This window comes from Juglans microcarpa x Juglans regia, chromosome 1D, assembly GCF_004785595.1.
Source record: "Juglans microcarpa x Juglans regia isolate MS1-56 chromosome 1D, Jm3101_v1.0, whole genome shotgun sequence".
Lineage (NCBI taxonomy): Eukaryota > Viridiplantae > Streptophyta > Magnoliopsida > Fagales > Juglandaceae > Juglans > Juglans microcarpa x Juglans regia.
The window spans coordinates 44,924,920-44,943,001 of NC_054594.1; the positions used below are offsets into that span (position 1 = coordinate 44,924,920).

At 38.4% G+C, this 18,082-nt stretch overlaps 1 protein-coding gene across 1 annotated transcript; it reads left to right on the forward strand.

Annotated features, from left to right (window-relative positions):
* Positions 1–10,847: 10,847 nt before the first annotated feature.
* On the forward strand, positions 10,848–13,329 carry LOC121262377 (probable N-acetyltransferase HLS1). The gene is made up of 3 exons (XM_041164837.1): positions 10,848–11,072; positions 11,437–11,564; positions 12,453–13,329. Exons 1-3 carry the CDS (start codon positions 10,848–10,850, stop codon positions 13,327–13,329), a joined length of 1,230 nt encoding a protein of 409 aa, XP_041020771.1.
* Positions 13,330–18,082: the final 4,753 nt, after the last annotated feature.

Genomic DNA, 18,082 nt, shown 5'->3' on the forward strand with positions numbered 1-18,082 from the left:
CAAGATGATTAATATTTTTCTACGAATTTTGATAGTTGCATGTGCAATATTTGCAAGCTGTGAGAAAAACTATAGTACTGATGAAAGGATAAACAACCTAAGATAGTGAAGTACACATCTTTTGTCGGATGTCCAATCCAGAGAGAGAAAGGATAATGTATTTAACTGTATGATGCTAATTAATGCTATATATATATATATATGTCGCATACACACACATATACGTGCATGCATGTGTGCATTAAAAGATATATTTGGGCTTCTAATAATTACTTACAAAAACAAGTAGTAGTAGTAAAGGTTGACAATGATTGAACTAAGCATTTAGACCATCTAATTGTATAATGTAATTAAAGTTGTGTTTCTAAGGCAACTTGCATAAATTCCTGTTCTAATTTTGTCCTTTTCCTTTTTCCAATTTAATATTTAATAATAGTCCCATCACACCAAACTTCATTCGCTAATTAATTATATGAAGGATCGTATAATATATATATATATATATATATATATATATATATATATTATCTTGTGTGCGTACCATTCTGTATCTTTTCTGTTTGCTTCTAATTTGGAATATGGACGTCATGGAATATAGTCAAAATAATCTCTGATAATAAACCTCAGAACCGAATATTTACTTGTTTTTGAAGAAGTGGCAATGCAAATTGCAGGGACAAAAAGACAGTAAATTTAAGAGTGGCGCTGCAATAGGAATTATGAAGATAACACCATGCATGCAGGTTCGTTCTATGTCGAACTTTATACCATTATGAATGCAGGCAATAAATAAATATACACATTTCCAGAAGAAATCTCAAAAGTGAGAAGAAAAAGACGAGGATGATCATCGAATCGTATTTTCCCAAGATCTAAGATCATCTTTCTCACGAAAACAATATATTATAGAAAGAGAATATGCTTCACCATATATATATATGTTTTAAGTTTTCTTAAACAATATATATTTAATTATATTTGCCCATCATTGCACCATAAAGCACCCTTCACTTTAAGAAAAAAAGCTAGAATTAACTACATCCACAATTCTTCCAAACGGTTCAAGCTCCCCCAAAATAAAATAAAATAAAATAAAATAAAATAAATATTATAATATGAAAAATAATATTTACAATCGTGAAGTGCGCAAGCGTCACATAATCTCTTTAAAATAAAGTAAAAAAATAGTAGACTCCACTCTTTTACAAAATAATTACGCGGTACTTATGTACTCTTTGAATATTACTTTTATAATATTTAGCCTAAGAAAAAAGCTACTCAGCTGTCGGTTTAACTATCCTACACAGCACACCTGACGTGTACAACCCGGTTTAATCCAAGTCATGATTTTTGCTCACGGTTCAACGAGTCCCTCTTCTCTCCTGTTTCGTCTCTGTTTCCTCACTTCTGAACAGAAATCGTTATGGCTTAAGAGACTCTTCATCGACATCTTCCTTCGCAAGTTCAACTAATTCAAGTTTCTGAAACTTCAAATTTCTATGTGTGCCCATCAACTGTTTTTTGTTTCTTATGGTTCATTTAACAGGAAGAATAACCAGATCAGGAAGAAGAACCAATGTAGCAGTCGATGGAGGAGGAGACCCACACCGACATCGAGAGGTTGGATCCAGAGATGGAGCTTTTTCTCTCGAAGAGTCAGACTGGGAACGAGTGGGAGCTTTTCAAGGACAACGTGAGGCCCTTGAAGAGAGGCCATAAAGTTGGCATCCTAAATGACGCCCTCAAATCCCACAACGACAATCATCTCAAGAAATCTCTTCTTGAAGACCAAAGGTTCATTTTTCATTCTTTAGGAGGTTGATCCAGGATGAGTATAATGGAGATGACCCACTTCAGCCATGGCTCAAGTGAGCACTCTCAACTTTGGTTTGACTGGATTTTGTTATTTCATTTCTAGAGAAATTATTCTTATATTCGGATTTTTATTTCTTTGTTTGGATAGACGGAAATTCTAGCTGCTTAACTTTATGGAGTTGGATAGCTTAGTAGAACCACTTGGTTCTTTATTCCGAATGGCAGGGGATGCAGAATCTTTCAAATAGAGGGGCGCTGGAGAGCCTTTTAACAATTTCATCAAAACGCACGTTTTAGTAATCAGGAAAAAAAAATCTACCTAAGGTGTGTTGTGTAGGCAGACATATAGAAGTACTCTTAGCCTAATAGGTACATTGACGATCGACTATGAATCATGATATATGTATCTACTTGTTGCACTGAGGACAATTAATGCACATCGTACGGTACCCTAACGGATAAATTACTTGACCTGAAACATCCATACAAATTTTCTCATTTTTTTTTCTTGATGGGTCATTATGTTGTTCTCATTTTTTACAATGTGGCCCGACCTCTTACGTATTCATTTCTATTGTACGTAGGATTTTTAAAAAATAATAAGTATAAGTTTTAAATAGATAAATTTTATATAAATCTTTTATATTTTTTTAAGATAGAAACTATTTTTTTATAAAGACTTCATCTACAAAATTTGTCTATTTAAGACTTGTAGGAAACATTTCTCAATTTTTTATAAATATTGTAGCTAGCTAGCCAGAGTGTAGCTCTTAGGGTAAGGAAAGTAAAGAACCAAAGTGATAAGTATAATCCAACTTTTTAAGGTAGTCATGTAGTTCATCCCAAAAATCTTCTAGGTACCAAGTATGACAATCGTCCTTATTGATCCAATTTACCAACAATTGAGAATCAGTCTCAATTTGAACACGGTGAAATTCAAGAGTATAACATCTGCGAACACCTTCCAAAAAGCTTCTGAGTTCGACAAAGTTATTAGTACCCAGACCCAGAGAGACAGAATAAGCCCGATGTAGCCTGCTATTAGCATCCCGAATAACATCCCCAGCACCATATGGGCCTGGGTTCCCAAGACAACTACCATCAGTATTCAACTTAACCCAACCCTGATGAGGCCGAGTCCATCTAACCACCCTAACCCTCTTTGGCGTTGGAGGCAACACCGGGATTATCAGTCTATGCAAAATATCAATATCCTTGTTGGAGATCGATGAAACTTTCTTAATCTGGTCCATGATACCACGGAGCCATAATTTAGAAGCGTGCCAAACCACCTGAGCTGTGTGGCCCTTGTCCTCATACCGCGCTTTACAACGTCTTTCTCAAAGTTTCCAAGAAATAACAGAAGGAAGAAGGCCAAGGATTATATGCACCTAAGAAAACGTATTTGCATGGTGAAACCAGAAATTAGTTTGTTCTTTCCAAGTGAGGAAAGAAGGCATGTGGACCCCTACTTGAGTAGCCACTAGGCGCCAGACATGTCTGGCTAGATCCCCCGTGCAGAGGACATGATTCAAATTCTCGGTATGACCCACTTGACAGCAATTACATTTGGAAGCCATCAAAATGCCCACCATCTTAATCTTCTCATCAACACTCAGGCAGTTATTAATGGCCTTCCATATCATGATAGAAATCTTTTTGGGAAGATTGGTATGCCAAATCCATTGGGCCCAAGGCACTGGGGGCGCCCGAACCCTGATGCAATCCCAGGCACTCTTAGTAGCAAATTTTCCGTCCTTCTCTCTCAACCATACCAGCACATCTTGACCCTCCTTCCGTCTAGCCAAAAAATCATACAGGTCTCTCACTTTCTGACTGCCTACTAAGCTCTGCAGGAAGGACATATCCCATTCACTCTCAATACGGTAGTCCTTAATTTTGAGTAAAGGATGAGCAGTCACAGGGAAGTGACTATTGAGAGGACCTTCCGTATCCCAGTTGTCATACTAGAATGAGAGGTTTCCCTCTCTCACTACCCATTTGGAGCCATTTAAAATCGACAGGATACTACAGACAATATATTTCCAAAATCGGGTTCCTTTTGAAGGCTTCATAAGAGATAAGTGATTTCCTTTAACATATTTGCCTCTGAAAAATGGCTCCCAGAGCGACTTTCCCTTAATAAGATTCCAAGCAAGTTTCATGTGTAAAGTTTTCTGAATTTCACCAAAGTCCTTGAACCCCAGCCCACCCTCTTCAGTGGGGGTGCAAATTTTCTTCCAAGCGATCCATTTCCTACAACCTTTGCCTTCAGACTCACCCCAAAAAAAGGAACTAAGAAGCTTGTTGAGACTAAGGATCACCACTTTGGGGACATCTAACACAACAAGGAGATGAGTGTCCATACTAGCTAAAACATGACGCAAAAGAATAGTACGACCACCAGTAGAGAGCAATTTCATCTTCCAACCTGCGATCTTGTTTTTAACTTTACCTAACAAGTCACCAAAATCACTCGCCTTCAACCTACCATCCACAATGGGCACTCCCAGGTACTTAAAAGGAAATTTTCCTTCAGTGAAGCCAGTGAGGCGAAGGAGTGAACGTTTCCTAGAAAACGAAATTCTTTTTTAGAAAAGGCAGCGCTTTTCTCTTTGTTGAGGACCTGACCAGTCCAGGCCTCATACTTTTTCAAGACCTCCATCAAACCTCTCATGGATCTATTGCCACCATTAGCAAATATAACAATATCGTCGGCATACATAAGGTGGGAAATCAGGGGGGTCCCTCTAGCTTGAGTAAAATGGCCAATTTTCCTAACCTTAAAAGCTTTTCTAATGAGACGTGAAAGCACTTCTTGCATAACTATGAAAAGCTAAGGAGATAGAGAGTCACCTTGTCTAATCTTGTCTAAGGCCCCTCCCCCTTTAAAGAAGCCCATGGTGGAGAGGGGAGGATTTGGAAAGAAGAGCGCTTTGGGCGGATTTGGAGACTATGGGGAGTGTTACTTTCCCGTGGCTTCTTTGTGAAGACTTCAATATTATCAAAGACGACTCAGAGAGAAGAGGTGGCCTCCCACAACCTTTCCCAGCCATGGGAGAATTCAACCAGTGGGTCCAATCCTGCAGTCTTATAGATATGTGCTCCAAAGGCACAAAAATGACTTGGTGCAATGGTCAAGGTGGATTAGCTCGCAGCTGGGCTAGGTTAGATAGATGTTTTGTTGATACTAATTTTCTCAAATTTTTCCTAATATTTTTTACCAAGTACTAGCGTGCACCACTTCAGACCACTCTCCTCTGGTTATCCAGATGGGGGAGGACCCCTTCAAATATGGTCCTAGTCCATTTCACTTTCAGTATATGTGGACTGATCACTCTGATTTTTATAAATTTATGGAGGGGGTGTGGAAGAGTGAGGGGTTTGGTCATGGGTTAGTTAATCTTTCTTCTAAATTGAAAATGATCAATGTAGCTCTTAAAAATTGGAATAAAAGAGTCTTTGGTAAAACTGATGTTATTATAAAAGACCTAGAAGACCGTATTGACAAGCTGGATAAAAGTCTTCAAGTCTCTTTTAACGCCGAGGATGATAAGGATCTTTTAAAAGCCAAATTGGACCTTTTAACTTGGATGGGTAGAGAGAATACTAGGCTTGCCCACATGACCAAGAAGAGCTGGCTCAAAGATGGGGACCAGGATTCTAAATTCTTTCGTGCTTACTTAAATACTACGAATCACAAAAGAGTGCAGAATATGTGTTTATCAGATGGTACTGTCTTACAGACCCCTCTTGACATTCACACTTATGCGGTAGATTATTTTAAAAAAAATTTGGGTCAGAGTAGCCCCTGTGATTTTTCGGATCTAACTGATTTGATCTCTCCTATTATCACAAATGAGGAGAACCTGGCCATAGGCAGAGCTCCCACCATTGACGATGTCAAGGATGCCCTCTTTACCATTCCCATTGAAAGTAGTCCTGAGCCAGATGGTTTCGGTTCTGGTTTTTTTAGAGCTTGTTGGGACCTGGTTAAAGATGATCTCCTTGCAGCCACTCAGGATTTCTTCCAGAGCCATTTATTCCGTAGGAGTTATACTGCCTCTTCCATTGTTGTAATCCCTAAAGTGGAAAAGCTTTTGGGCTTTGACAAATTTTGGCCTATTAGCCTCTGCTCCGTAGTTTATAAGATTTGCTCTAAAATTATTGTGGCCCACTTGAGCAGTTTGCTTCCTAAAATGATTTCGCAAGAACAAAGGACTTTTATTCCTGGTCGCAGTATCTTTGAGAATATTAGCTTAACCCAGAAAATGGTCAAATCCATCCATAGAAAATCGACGGGGGGTAATGTTCTGATAAAACTTGATATGTCTAAGGCTTACGACCGAGTGGATTGGAAGTTTTTATTACATGTCCTGGATAACTTTGGTTTCTCTCCTCATGTTTGTGACTTGATCAATGCTTGTATCTCCTCCGCGTGGTACTCGGTGAAGAAAAACCTAACCATTTTCCTCAACCTTCACAATGATATACTGATTAGAGCCTGCCACCCATTGTACTGAGACCTCCGAATTCCATAGAAGCCAGATTTTGCCTCCATACCTCTCGTTAGTGATAAAGGAGATGCATCTAAATTTACCCAGGAGGGGCGGGATTCTATCCTCTAAGAAGAAAGGCTCAACCAAAGCTATTATATTAGGATTAAAATTTTTTATGATTTTCTTCAACCTCATATGAGAAGTACCAACTCCCCTAATATTCCAAAAAATAATTGGTTTAGTCATAAATTAAATTTGGAAGGGCGATTTACCACCCTGATGGAGCTCATTTTCTGAAACTTTTCTATTGGATTTCTATCCTCAGCCTCCGTAAAATAATCCTTGCACATATCATCATTCAATTTGTCCCTCTCACTTTCTTGATCTGAAAAGGAGCCACATATCCCATGTGTTCTTTGACCCACCAGGATTTGTCCCTTTTCCACATGATCCACCGTGCACATTAAATCATCTCTCTCACATTCTAGATTCTTCTTCTTGCCGACACTAACCCACCCTCCTTTTTCACTTTCTTTTTCTTTTTGCAGGTTATGGGTGTCATGCAGGGAGATCACCAACTCTCTCCTTCTCATCTTCTCCAAAATTTCATCTTTTTCCGAGGCTTCGTTTGCACCACCCCGATGCTCTTCGTCCTACACGTTGATAGGGATTGAACTGGTACTACCCACCAATTTCCTCTTCGATTTCTTCTTCCCAGAGCTCTTCGATTTCTTCTTCAATATTCTTAGAGTATTTTCCCATTCTTCACTTGATTCCTTCTCTTCAAAATAATTTATTAACCCTGTCTCTTTATCTTGTGATTTCTGCAAGAGTATGTGGATTTTACAAGTTGTGGGCTCTCCATTTGAGCTTCGGGATCTTCCATTGAGGGGGAAGGTTACTATCATGTGTCTTCGACGAAAGAGGCTATTGGATCAGATTTTGAAGAGGAAAACGGCTTCTCTAGCTGGCCCTGTTCATGGTCTTCGGCTAGCCCCTCTACTTCCTCTGTAAAAATTAGTTGGCAGCGTTCATGGATTTCTTTACTTTGTTCAATAGCTCTCAACCCGCAGCTATCTTCTAATGCGGTGCCTGTTCCTTTTGTCAACGAGGTTGATGGGCTCAAGTTTAATTTCTCTTCTTCATCAGCTTTAGTCTTGGTCACCAATTCCTTTTCATCCTCTGAAATCTTCACCAATGCCCATTCGTTTTCCGTAGGTTGCTCTTCCAGCTGGATCTTTTGCTCCCCGGTTTTTTCCTCTGGCAAGATGATTGGTTGTTTGACTCGATATTCTTGTCGGGTTCGTTTTCGAGAGTCCCCGTCCTCCATCGTAATTAGTTTTTTTTTTCCATTTTGCCTGCAAGTGTTGTGATTATGGCCCTGTTGGTTGCATGTTGTGCAATAAGCAGGCAAGGTCTCATAGACCACTTCTTGTTGTCAGCTCGAAGGCCTACCTGGGTGACCAATCCAAAAGGTTTGGGGTCGTGTCTTAGAGGCATCCATTTCCACACAAATTCTTGCTCCATCAGTGTGTGTAACACATCTTGTCACGTTATCACGTCTGATAAACTTTCCAATCCCTGCCGTGAGAATCTTGAGCATCAATTTGTGGTAAAAGTGCAGAGGCAGTCCTGGTAGAAATACCCAAACTGGTACCAAAGGGGGTTCGGTCTCCTCGTTGAAATCGGGAGACCATTGAAAAGCACAGTATGAGACCCATTCCATTTCACAAGATTCTCTCGAAAAAGCCTTGTTAAAATCTTCTTCGTTTGTCATTCTAACAAAAATATTTCGAAATTTCCTCATCGAGGATACCAGACAAGTACCAGATAGTCCCCATCTTGCTCGGGTGAAGGCTCTTATCCTATCTAAGGAAGGCCTCTTATGCAAGAACTTGATGACCATAGAGAACCTAAATGAGAGAGCAGCTTTATCAATTTCTTCCCGGGAGAAGAGAAAACAAAGCTCTTCGTCTATGATTTTCGGAGGTCTCATCGCGATATCCACTTCTAGGAGAGGCTATGGTGATGCTTGGAAAAGATCTACAAAGGAAGGGGGACCTGCAGGGGGACCACCTGTACAAGGGGGCCTCGACGACCATTGTTCGAAACCCTAGCAGAGCAGAAAATTTTCTTTTGCCACATCACACTTGATCTCAACAGATTTTTTTTTTTTCACTAAAGTCTCATGGGCTACCTTACTTTATCTGGTATTTATGGGAACCACATCTATCGTGAAGGAAATGTTGTGGCAGATTTTCTAGCTAAGTGTGAGGCTGAGGGTTTGAACTATGATTGGTCTGATAATCACATCTGGCCTAGTCGGTTAAGAGGTCTTCTTCGCATGGACAAACTGGGCCTGCCCCATCTGCGGATCCTGTAAAGTTTGTATCCGGTAAGTCGTTTTTGTCCTGTTTATGCTCATTATGCTTTGCGTTGTTTCTTGTTTTCCATTGCAGGTTACCATGTACTTAGCTAGTTTTGTTTTGTTGTGTTTTCCATTGCAGGTTATCAAAAGTGTTGTCCTTTTATTTAATGTTGTTCATTTAGTCTGGTTTTTTATGCTTGGATTCTGGAATTATGTACCCACCAGGTGTTGTGTTGTAACTATAGTTTTCTTCTGTCACAAGTGAAAATAATCAATAAATTTGAGGTATTGTCTTCTTCTTAAAAAAAAAAAAAATTAGATAAAATTCTCCAAATTTTCCGTTTACCAAAATAGATAGTACATGTATTCTTACATCATGTCCAGAATTTTAAAGGCAAAAGTCATTCCAATAAAGGAAAGCAAGCACGTCAGCTTAGAAATTTTAATCAAGGGAATCGAAGATTTTAGGAACTTAAACATCATGATGCTGTTCATGTTCTTTCATTAAAAGAGCACATTAATGCTAGTTTTTTTTAAGCATAAACAAACAAACAGATAGTACAAACACTTATCTGCAGACGATGATAGTAATGATCATCATTATTAGACCATCCACATGCTCATAAAAAACACGTAGCGTACCCGTACACCATGATCTAGCTAGCTACCTTAATAATTGGTGAAGAGAAAGTAATATAATATAGGAATACATGCATGCCTTTTTCTGAGATTAAGGAATTATGCTACATACACTGGGTATCATTTTGCAAACATGGCACATCATGATTGTGGGTGTACGTCGGACCAAAATACCATCCACATGAAGTTATACTAAGATCGATCCCACTCAAGCTAGGAGGGGGAAATAAAACTTCAGCTCCATTTAATAACACTCCCATATATAATGTTTGTGTTTTAGATTTAAAGACAGGTTTGTATTCACAATTAATCTCAACTTATTTCAATTCATCTCATTATTATTTATTATTATTTATCAATTTTAACTCATAAATCTTACTATTATTTACAACTCATCTCACTACTATTCACAATTCATCTCAACTCATCTAAATTTATCTTCGAATCTAAACGACACTTAGTTCACTTTATTTTGATTCTTTCTAATTATAATTAGTACCTCAAAAGCTCAGAAATTTTATGATTAAATCATCAATCTAAAGCAATTTTGTACAACTACCGGCCGGCATCTTACCATCATATGGTTTATGGCATAAATATTCACTTCTCTCTCTCTCTCATACTCTCTGTGTGTGTGTATATATATATATATATATATATATATATATATATTCAAGCGATCGATGGAGTTTGTCACAGATGTCATTCCTGGCCTAGCTGTTGATAAACATGAATTGTCAGTACAAAAAGGAACAAAAGAAAAGACACGTTGTGTCCAACACTCCCAACCACAAGATGCATGGATACATTAATAGTACTACGCAATTAAGCACTTGCTCTAAGTATTTGGCACTTATACAAAGAGTGCTGTGATTTATGACTAGTTTGTTTTTACAATTTTTCTTAATTTATTTTATCTAATCATTACAATTTTTTCAAATTTTTATACAAAATAAAATAAATAATTTAATTTTTTTAAATTTTACAATAAAAATAATATTAAAAAAATATATTCTAATAATATTTTATTCAACTTTTAACTTTAATCTCAACTCATCTCATCTCGTCTATAAAAATATATTCGAACAATGTCATCATTATCATCGTTATATACGCATAATAATCACCTCGACACTACACATGTTAAAACTATACATAACTTTGTTTTTTTTAACATTTTCTAGATACATATGGACCATACTACTAATAAAATCAAGCAATAATTGAAAGAATATCTGCTAATTCTGGCTAGTGATAAGAGTACTATTTTCAGCCTTTCATCGACAATTCAAATGCATGGAGAGAATGTTTATACATATATCATAAAATACATGATCAGTACATTTTAATAAAAAAGTCCACTGAAAACTGGTGGAGTTGCCACGTTGGCATCCCACCTGTTATATATAAGGAGATGGAGATCATTGCAGCTAGCTATAGCTAGCTCAGAGAGCACAAACAAATTAAAGATATTCATCCCCGGCCCTCTATCTAGTACTCCATCATTTTTTGTCTTTTTTTGTGATATGTCGGTGAAGATAGCGTCCGAGTTCTTGCCAGAGCTGCCACTTACAGCAGTGGGGAACTTGGTGGCGGTGAGAGAGTATGAAGGGAGAGATAAGGTGGCGGTGGAAGTGTTGGAAAGACAGTGTGAAGTGGGGCAGCAGGAGCAGGGCAAGGCCTCGCTTGTCACTGACTTAATGGGCGACCCCTTGTGCCGAGCCCGCAACTTGCCATTACACATCATGCTGGTATATGATCTCATCATTTCATCATTAATTTCGACCGAAAGTTGGTTGTATTTTATGAACTACTATATTGGGGAAAAAAAAAAAAAAAACTGTGTGATGTAGACGTGACTGATCGATCTTTTGTTGTGCTGTTTACATTTGACGCTGTCTGTACTCAAGTTTGGAAAAGTACAGTACTCTGTTGTGACGTATAATATATATATGGAAGAAAGTTACCGTTAATCTTATATTTTGAATTCTAAAACGGACAAGAAAGTTAATTGCAGAGTTGGATATATAGTAGTATTGTATCTTTTTGACTATTTTGTAGTTATGTTATTTTAGATCTAATTATTGTTTTCTGTTCTCTGATATGAACATGCAGGTCGCGGAGTATGGAGAAGCAGAGATTGTGGGGGTGATAAGAGGGTGTGTAAAAACCGTGACAAGAGAGAATTCAGTGTACGTAAAGTTGGCTTATATTATGGGGCTACGGGTCTCCCCCACCCACAGGTTCTCTCTCTCTCTCTCTCTCTCTCTCTCTCTCTCATCTGCGTGCTTTCTAGATTCTAATGGCATTGCCATCCCATAATAAAAAGACTAAAAGAAGGGAAAAGATTAGATTCGACAATAAAGAGATCAGCGTAATCTTAATTCCTAGTATCAAGGAAACGATCGAAAGCAGATCAGAAAATGCAGCTGGCTAGCATGTCATTATTCATAGAAGAAGAATACGAGAATTCGAAAAAAAGAAGAAGAAGAAGAAGAAATAGAAAAGAAAACCCGAAACAAAACAAAACATTGGTGGACCGTACCGTGTCTCTGATCTCCCTCTTTGTGCGACCATAGCCCTGGCGAACCAATTTAGCACAAGTACGAACAAGAAGACAGAGACAATACAATATCTTATTGTTTGATCTTTGTTATTAATGTAGTATTGTTATCAAAGTCATCATATTTTGAAGGAAAAAAAAAAAAAAAAGAGAGAGAGAAGACAATCCTTTATCTAGCACAGGGCACAACAAATGATTTAAAACCCCGCGTCTAGTGGGGTGTGTCCTAAATAATTGGGCTTTCTTAAAATTCTCCATTGAGTGTGGACTGAGATCATGAAATATATACTGTTTTTTCCATAGTACTCTGCAAATTAAATGTTATTTTATAGAAAATGTTTTCTGTTTCTCCAAAGTAAAAAGCCCCTCGAAAATGCCTCACATTTTAGTCATTTAAATATGTTTTTCTCGACATGCTCCAGATAATGGCAACCATTTTCTAATCAAATTCAGCATTAGAAGGAACCTTGAGATGACCAACATTCTTCAGTTCTCTCAAGCACTTTCTCTAAGAACTCAACCACAATTAATACTTCTAACTCATGATTTGCAACTTATTTGCTTACAGGAAGCTTGGAATTGGCACAAAACTGGTTCGAAAATTAGAAGAATGGTGCAAGCTAAATGGTGCAGAGTATGCATACATGGCCACCGACTGCACCAACGAGGCCTCTATCAATCTATTTACCAAAAAATGTGCATACATGAAATTTCGCACGCCCACCATGCTAGTGCAGCCTGTCCATGCTCACAAGAAAGCAATTGAGTCAGGCCATGCAATAGTTAAACTCACACAACAAGTTGCTGAATCAATTTATCGTGCCATCTTTGCGAATTCAGAGTTCTTTCCTAGAGATATAGACAACATATTACGGAACAAGCTCAATCTGGGCACATTCATGGCTCTCCCAAAGAAGTTCCTTCCTAAATGGGATCCAAAAACAGGCAGTCTTCCCCCAAGTTTCGCAATCCTAAGTGTGTGGAACACCAAGGAAGTGTTCAAGCTGCAAGTGAAGGGCGTGTCGGCCTTAACGTACTTGTGCTGCATGGGGACTAGGTTGTTGGATGCATGTATGCCATGGCTAAAGTTGCCTTCATTTCCCGACGTTTTCAGACAATTTGGGGTGTACTTTTTGTACGGGCTACACATGAGAGGTCAATATGCATCACGTCTCATGAAGTCCCTATGTGCGTTTGCACATAACATGGCTAGGGATGATGTTGGATGTGGGGCCGTGGTGGCCGAGGTGGGCCAGCGGGACCCAGTTCGGGAGGCAATCCCTCATTGGAAGAGATTTTCTTGGGCTGAAGATATGTGGTGCATTAAGAAGCTTGTAGATGCGAAGCAAGATGCAAGTGATCATGAAAAATGTGAGCCATCTGATAATTGGATCAAATCCCAATCGTCTTCATCAGTGATTTTCGTTGATCCACGTGACTTTTGACGACTTTTTTTTTTCCTTTTGGCTTGATCATTGACTCTTGTATCTTGCATATATGTTTCCTCAAAAGGAGAAAAAAGAATGTCCGTACGTAGTACTGTTGGAACATGTTTTCCAGTTGTATGGTGGAAGCATCTAATCAAAGATTTAACGTTCTTAATTACGTACTTGTGACTAAGTTGTGACATGTTGTCCAGTTGTAAGGTGCAAGCATCTAATCAAAGATTAATAAAAACAGGTTCCCGATATTGGTAATTATAATTAATCATGGTTCTGTTTGTTTGATATTTTTGTGAGAAATATATCAATGATTCCTTGATCAGGCTTTTGATCAGTTTAATCTCACCCCTCGCCCTTTTGTGAAAAGAATATGGTATAAACCGATCGATGAGTATAATAATTTAGATACCATATTATATATATATATATATCTCCCCAAATCTATTCTTCGAAATTCTAATTAATGAGTAGAATATCCAAATAACTTGCAGTAACCGTACCAATTAATAATTATGGGAATATATATATATATATATATATATATATATATATGGTGGCCGGCGCATGGGATTAATATTATTGGTTCAAATACATTTTTTTTTCGGTTTCATGGGTTCCGATCTTGAGAGAGAGAGAGAGAGAGTGTAACACCCCGTATTTCAGTGTATTTTTACTGAAGGATTATTTTTGATTGTTCAAAAATTTATCCTCTTATTTTAAAATTGGTTGAATTTTTAATAAGTTTATTTCTATGATTTTAATTTGGTGAAAATTAATTTTATGTGCTTTCTAAATATTTATTTATTGTTATGCATTTAAATTGCTTTTAATATTTAAATTAATTACTGTGGGATTTAATTATTTCAATTTGACTTTACCATTACGTTTAAATTATTTTATTTAACTTGTGGTTTTAAAATCGTCTCCGTTGGATCTTTTTTGTGACCCAAGTTATGAGGATTGGACCTCATTTCTTTTCCTCCATTTTTTCTTTCCTTCCTTTTTCTTTTCTTTCTTTTCTTTTTTCCTTATTTCCTCTCCTCTCCCGCGCGACCTCTCTCTCTCCTCTCCTCCGCCCGTTTCCTTCGTCTCCTCCCAGCGCCGCCGTCGCGCCGCCGTGCGCGACACCGCCCAGCCGACCAGCTCCCCCTCCCTCCGGCGACCTCACCTCCCAAACCTCAGCCCCTACCTCGCCGCCGGTAGCCCACACGCCCCCCACGAAGTCGCGGGCCACCTTCACGCCAGCGCCGCCGTGAGCCGGCGGTGGCCCTCACCGCCCAGCCCATTAGCTTCCCCAGCCGCCGGCGACCTCACCCCACCAATCTCACCTCCATCCGTGCCGCCGTTAACCACCAGTAGCTCTTCGAAGCCGCGGCACTCCTTCCGCCGTTGCGCCGCCGTCGCACCACCATTGGCCACCATCTTCCTACCACTTCATCCCCGACCTCTTGGCAACCCATTGGACCCAACCCCACCTCCGATCCGTCACCGGTGAAGCTCCACCAACTACATTTCCGATTTGGACATTTTGGTCTTCTACCGCCCATTCCGCCGCCACCCACGGCAAACCACCGCCACCATTGGCTTCACCGACCTCCCTAGGCCCTACCCTATCAATCTTGGGTCTTCGTTTGTCCTCGTTGAAAAGTTGGTAATTGTGACCCACGGCCACAGTGTATTTTACACTGTGGTGTTGCTCAGAAATCACCACTTGCAACTTCGAGATCCTCCGGAAATTATTATATTGCACTGTAAGTATTTTCCTTAAAGAACTTTCGTGATTTAAATATATTTTTGCACTAACGCATATTATCTGTGAATTGGGTTGTTTTGCCGGACTGAGTCCGAGGAGTTTCGGGGGTTGGATGGATTGTGGACGGAGTTGTGTTTGTTTGCATTGTGAATTGTGGTTGTTGGTTATGACTTGTTCACGTACATCGCATATTGCATGCATGATCATGTTTGTAAAGAAAACTGGGTTTTCGTGTATTGCATACATGTTTATGCATTTATTGGATTTGGATTTTCATGTGAGTAAAAGGAAAGAGACTGTAGGGATGGTGGTAAGCAGGGATGGTGGTTGTGTCCCGCCTGTGATTCCCGCCTACAGTGCTCTGTTAAGTATTTATTGTGTGTAAAGGAACTGTAGGGATGGTGGTAAGCAGGGATGGTGGTAGAGTCCCGCCTGTGATTCCCGCCTACGGTGCACGCGTTAGGGATGGTGGTAAGCAGGGATGGTGGTTGTGTCCCGCCTGTGATTCCCGCCTACGGTGCACGCGGTAGGGATGGTGGTAAGCAGGGACGGTGGTAGAGTCCCGCCTGCGATTCCCGCCTACAGTGTCCGATAACTGGATTGTTTGTGTGAATCATTTTATGGGAAAATGTGTTACGGATATTTTGGGCCAAAATGGGATTTTTGGCGTGTGTTGGAAATAATCATTTTTCTGGGAAAAAATGGTATTTTATGGTTAACTGTATTTTGCTATATTGTTGGTTGCATTAATGTATTTTTATCTCGAGAGTTGTTTGGTTTATACTTACCTGTGGTACCATTTTATGGTATCGCAGATTTTGATGCAGATGATGATGACGAGCCTTAGCTTGGCTCCGTTGGAGGAGTGATCTGGGATTGCTCCTGTTTAGTGAGTTATGTGTTTTTATCAGTTTATGTATTCACCTTTTGTATTATATTTGGGATGACTGTATAATTTTTAAAGATAAATTGTTTTAAATATTTGTATTTAAATTCTGGTACTTAGTTTACTATCCGCTGCGTTATTATATTTGTACACTGTTGCATGTACACACACTGGCACTTCGTTGGGATGTGTGACCGTGTTGTCACCATTCTGGCGTCTCGATCCCTGTGTATTTATATAAGGGGGATTGGGGGCGCCACAGAGAGAGCCCATGACTAGTTGCAATTCATGTCTAATTAAGCTATATATTAATTTGACTAGCCAACAGAAGTGAACATGTTAACACAAAAATGGTGGATGTGGTCAATGCATGTGCGAGCACTTTTACTTACGGGTTGTTTTTAATACTTATATATATAGTTGAACGTAGTGTACGTAATATATATATATATATATATATATATATATATATATATATATATATATAAAGCTTGATTAAGTATGTACTTCGGAAAGGTAATTTTCTTGGTATCAACTATATATAAAGACATTTTCTGACTTTCGGACAAGTACTTGCAACCCTCACACACAAACACATATACTTCATGAGGACATGACGATCCACTTGCAATAAATACATCTCGGGAAGAATATACATGTTCTAGCCATAAAAGAGATATCATAAAAGTAAATTCATATATTGATATAGTTTGAGGTGGTACATTAAATTGTAAAATTATTTTTATTGTATAGTACATCTAACGTACGTATCATATAAAATGATCATGTCAATTAATTTATGAATTTATTTTTATGAAATCTCTTTGTAATTATAGTATTTATTTAAAAAGAACATTAAAGGATCAAAGAATTAGGAAGAGAAACACGAAGGAAAATATGCACGTGTTGGCTACTAAGCTATAGATCAGGCAAGCTGATTTTTTGAATTCTATAATAATATCACGATACAGATCACGCATGACCGCGAGCTAGACATATATATATATATTTATATATATATGTATCTCCACTAACTAAAGTAATAGAATATTGTAAACCAGATTACTAACTAGAAACTTATAATAATTATATTATGTTAAGTACTAGAGCCTTAAATATATAATCATAAACGTACGTGCGTGTCATGATAGAATCACTCAGTCTTTAGCCCCCACCTACTCAACAAAAACCCTTTCGGCAAAAGAAGATCAATACGAACCCAATTGTGATGAATTAGAATCAAATTAATAAAACAATTAGGTACACTGATTAATAATAAAATCAATATTCTAAGACAATTTATTATTATTATTTTACGAAGAATAATATTAATATTAATATTAATGTGGCTGGCTGGCTGGCTAGGTGTCAACTTTAAACTCCACTAGGAATGCTCTAGGCCTAGTAGCAAACAAGTGTCAAAATGTCATCCGAGAAACTGGGACCAAGCTTGCACTAAGGCAGGTCCAGCGCCTAGTTGGAAAAGGCAACCCATTTTCCCTCATTCGTGCTTATTTTAGGCGTTGATGATCGATCTCTATGATCAGTGTCTTTCTTTTCATGCATGCAAACTAATGCACCGCAAAAGCTGGCAAATTCACATGCACCATCGAGTAAAATAGTTGAAGTTGGCCGAGAATATTGTCCGGGTTTTTGATATATGGTTGCGTCCGGAACAACATGAGCTAGCAGCCTTCCCATTTGCCAGAGGGAATTAGCTGCATTGGGGTGAATGGTATCTTGCTATTATATATTTATTCATTGGCATACATTATATAATATATAGGATTCTAGCCCCCAGGCCAATATTTATTTTACTTATATCTCCTAAGAAAGGAGTGAAACTGAATGCATGGAGAATGGACAGGTGGACGTTGTTTGATGACTAGCATGTGTAGGTATAGCTATGATAGACTAAGATCTCGTTTGGATGTTGAGATGAGATGATACATATGTGCATGAATACTAGTGCATTATTTGAATTAAGATGTTTTATTAAGTTTTGAGAAATGAGAGGAAAAAAAATCGAATAAAAATATTATAAAGTTAAAATATTGTTAGAATATAATGTTTTTAACAATATTTTTGTTTTGAGATTTATAAAAGTTGAGTTATTT

What these genes read in the sequence shown, in the direction of transcription:
- LOC121262377 (XM_041164837.1), top strand. Translation starts at nt 10,848, where the DNA reads ATGTCGGTGAAGATAGCGTCCGAGTTCTTGCCAGAGCTGCCACTTACA. An exon ending in TGCCATTACACATCATGCTG is followed by an intron (nt 11,073 to 11,436) that starts GTATATGATCTC and finishes ATGAACATGCAG; the next exon opens with GTCGCGGAGTATGGAGAAGC. An exon ending in CGGGTCTCCCCCACCCACAG is followed by an intron (nt 11,565 to 12,452) that starts GTTCTCTCTCTC and finishes ATTTGCTTACAG; the next exon opens with GAAGCTTGGAATTGGCACAA.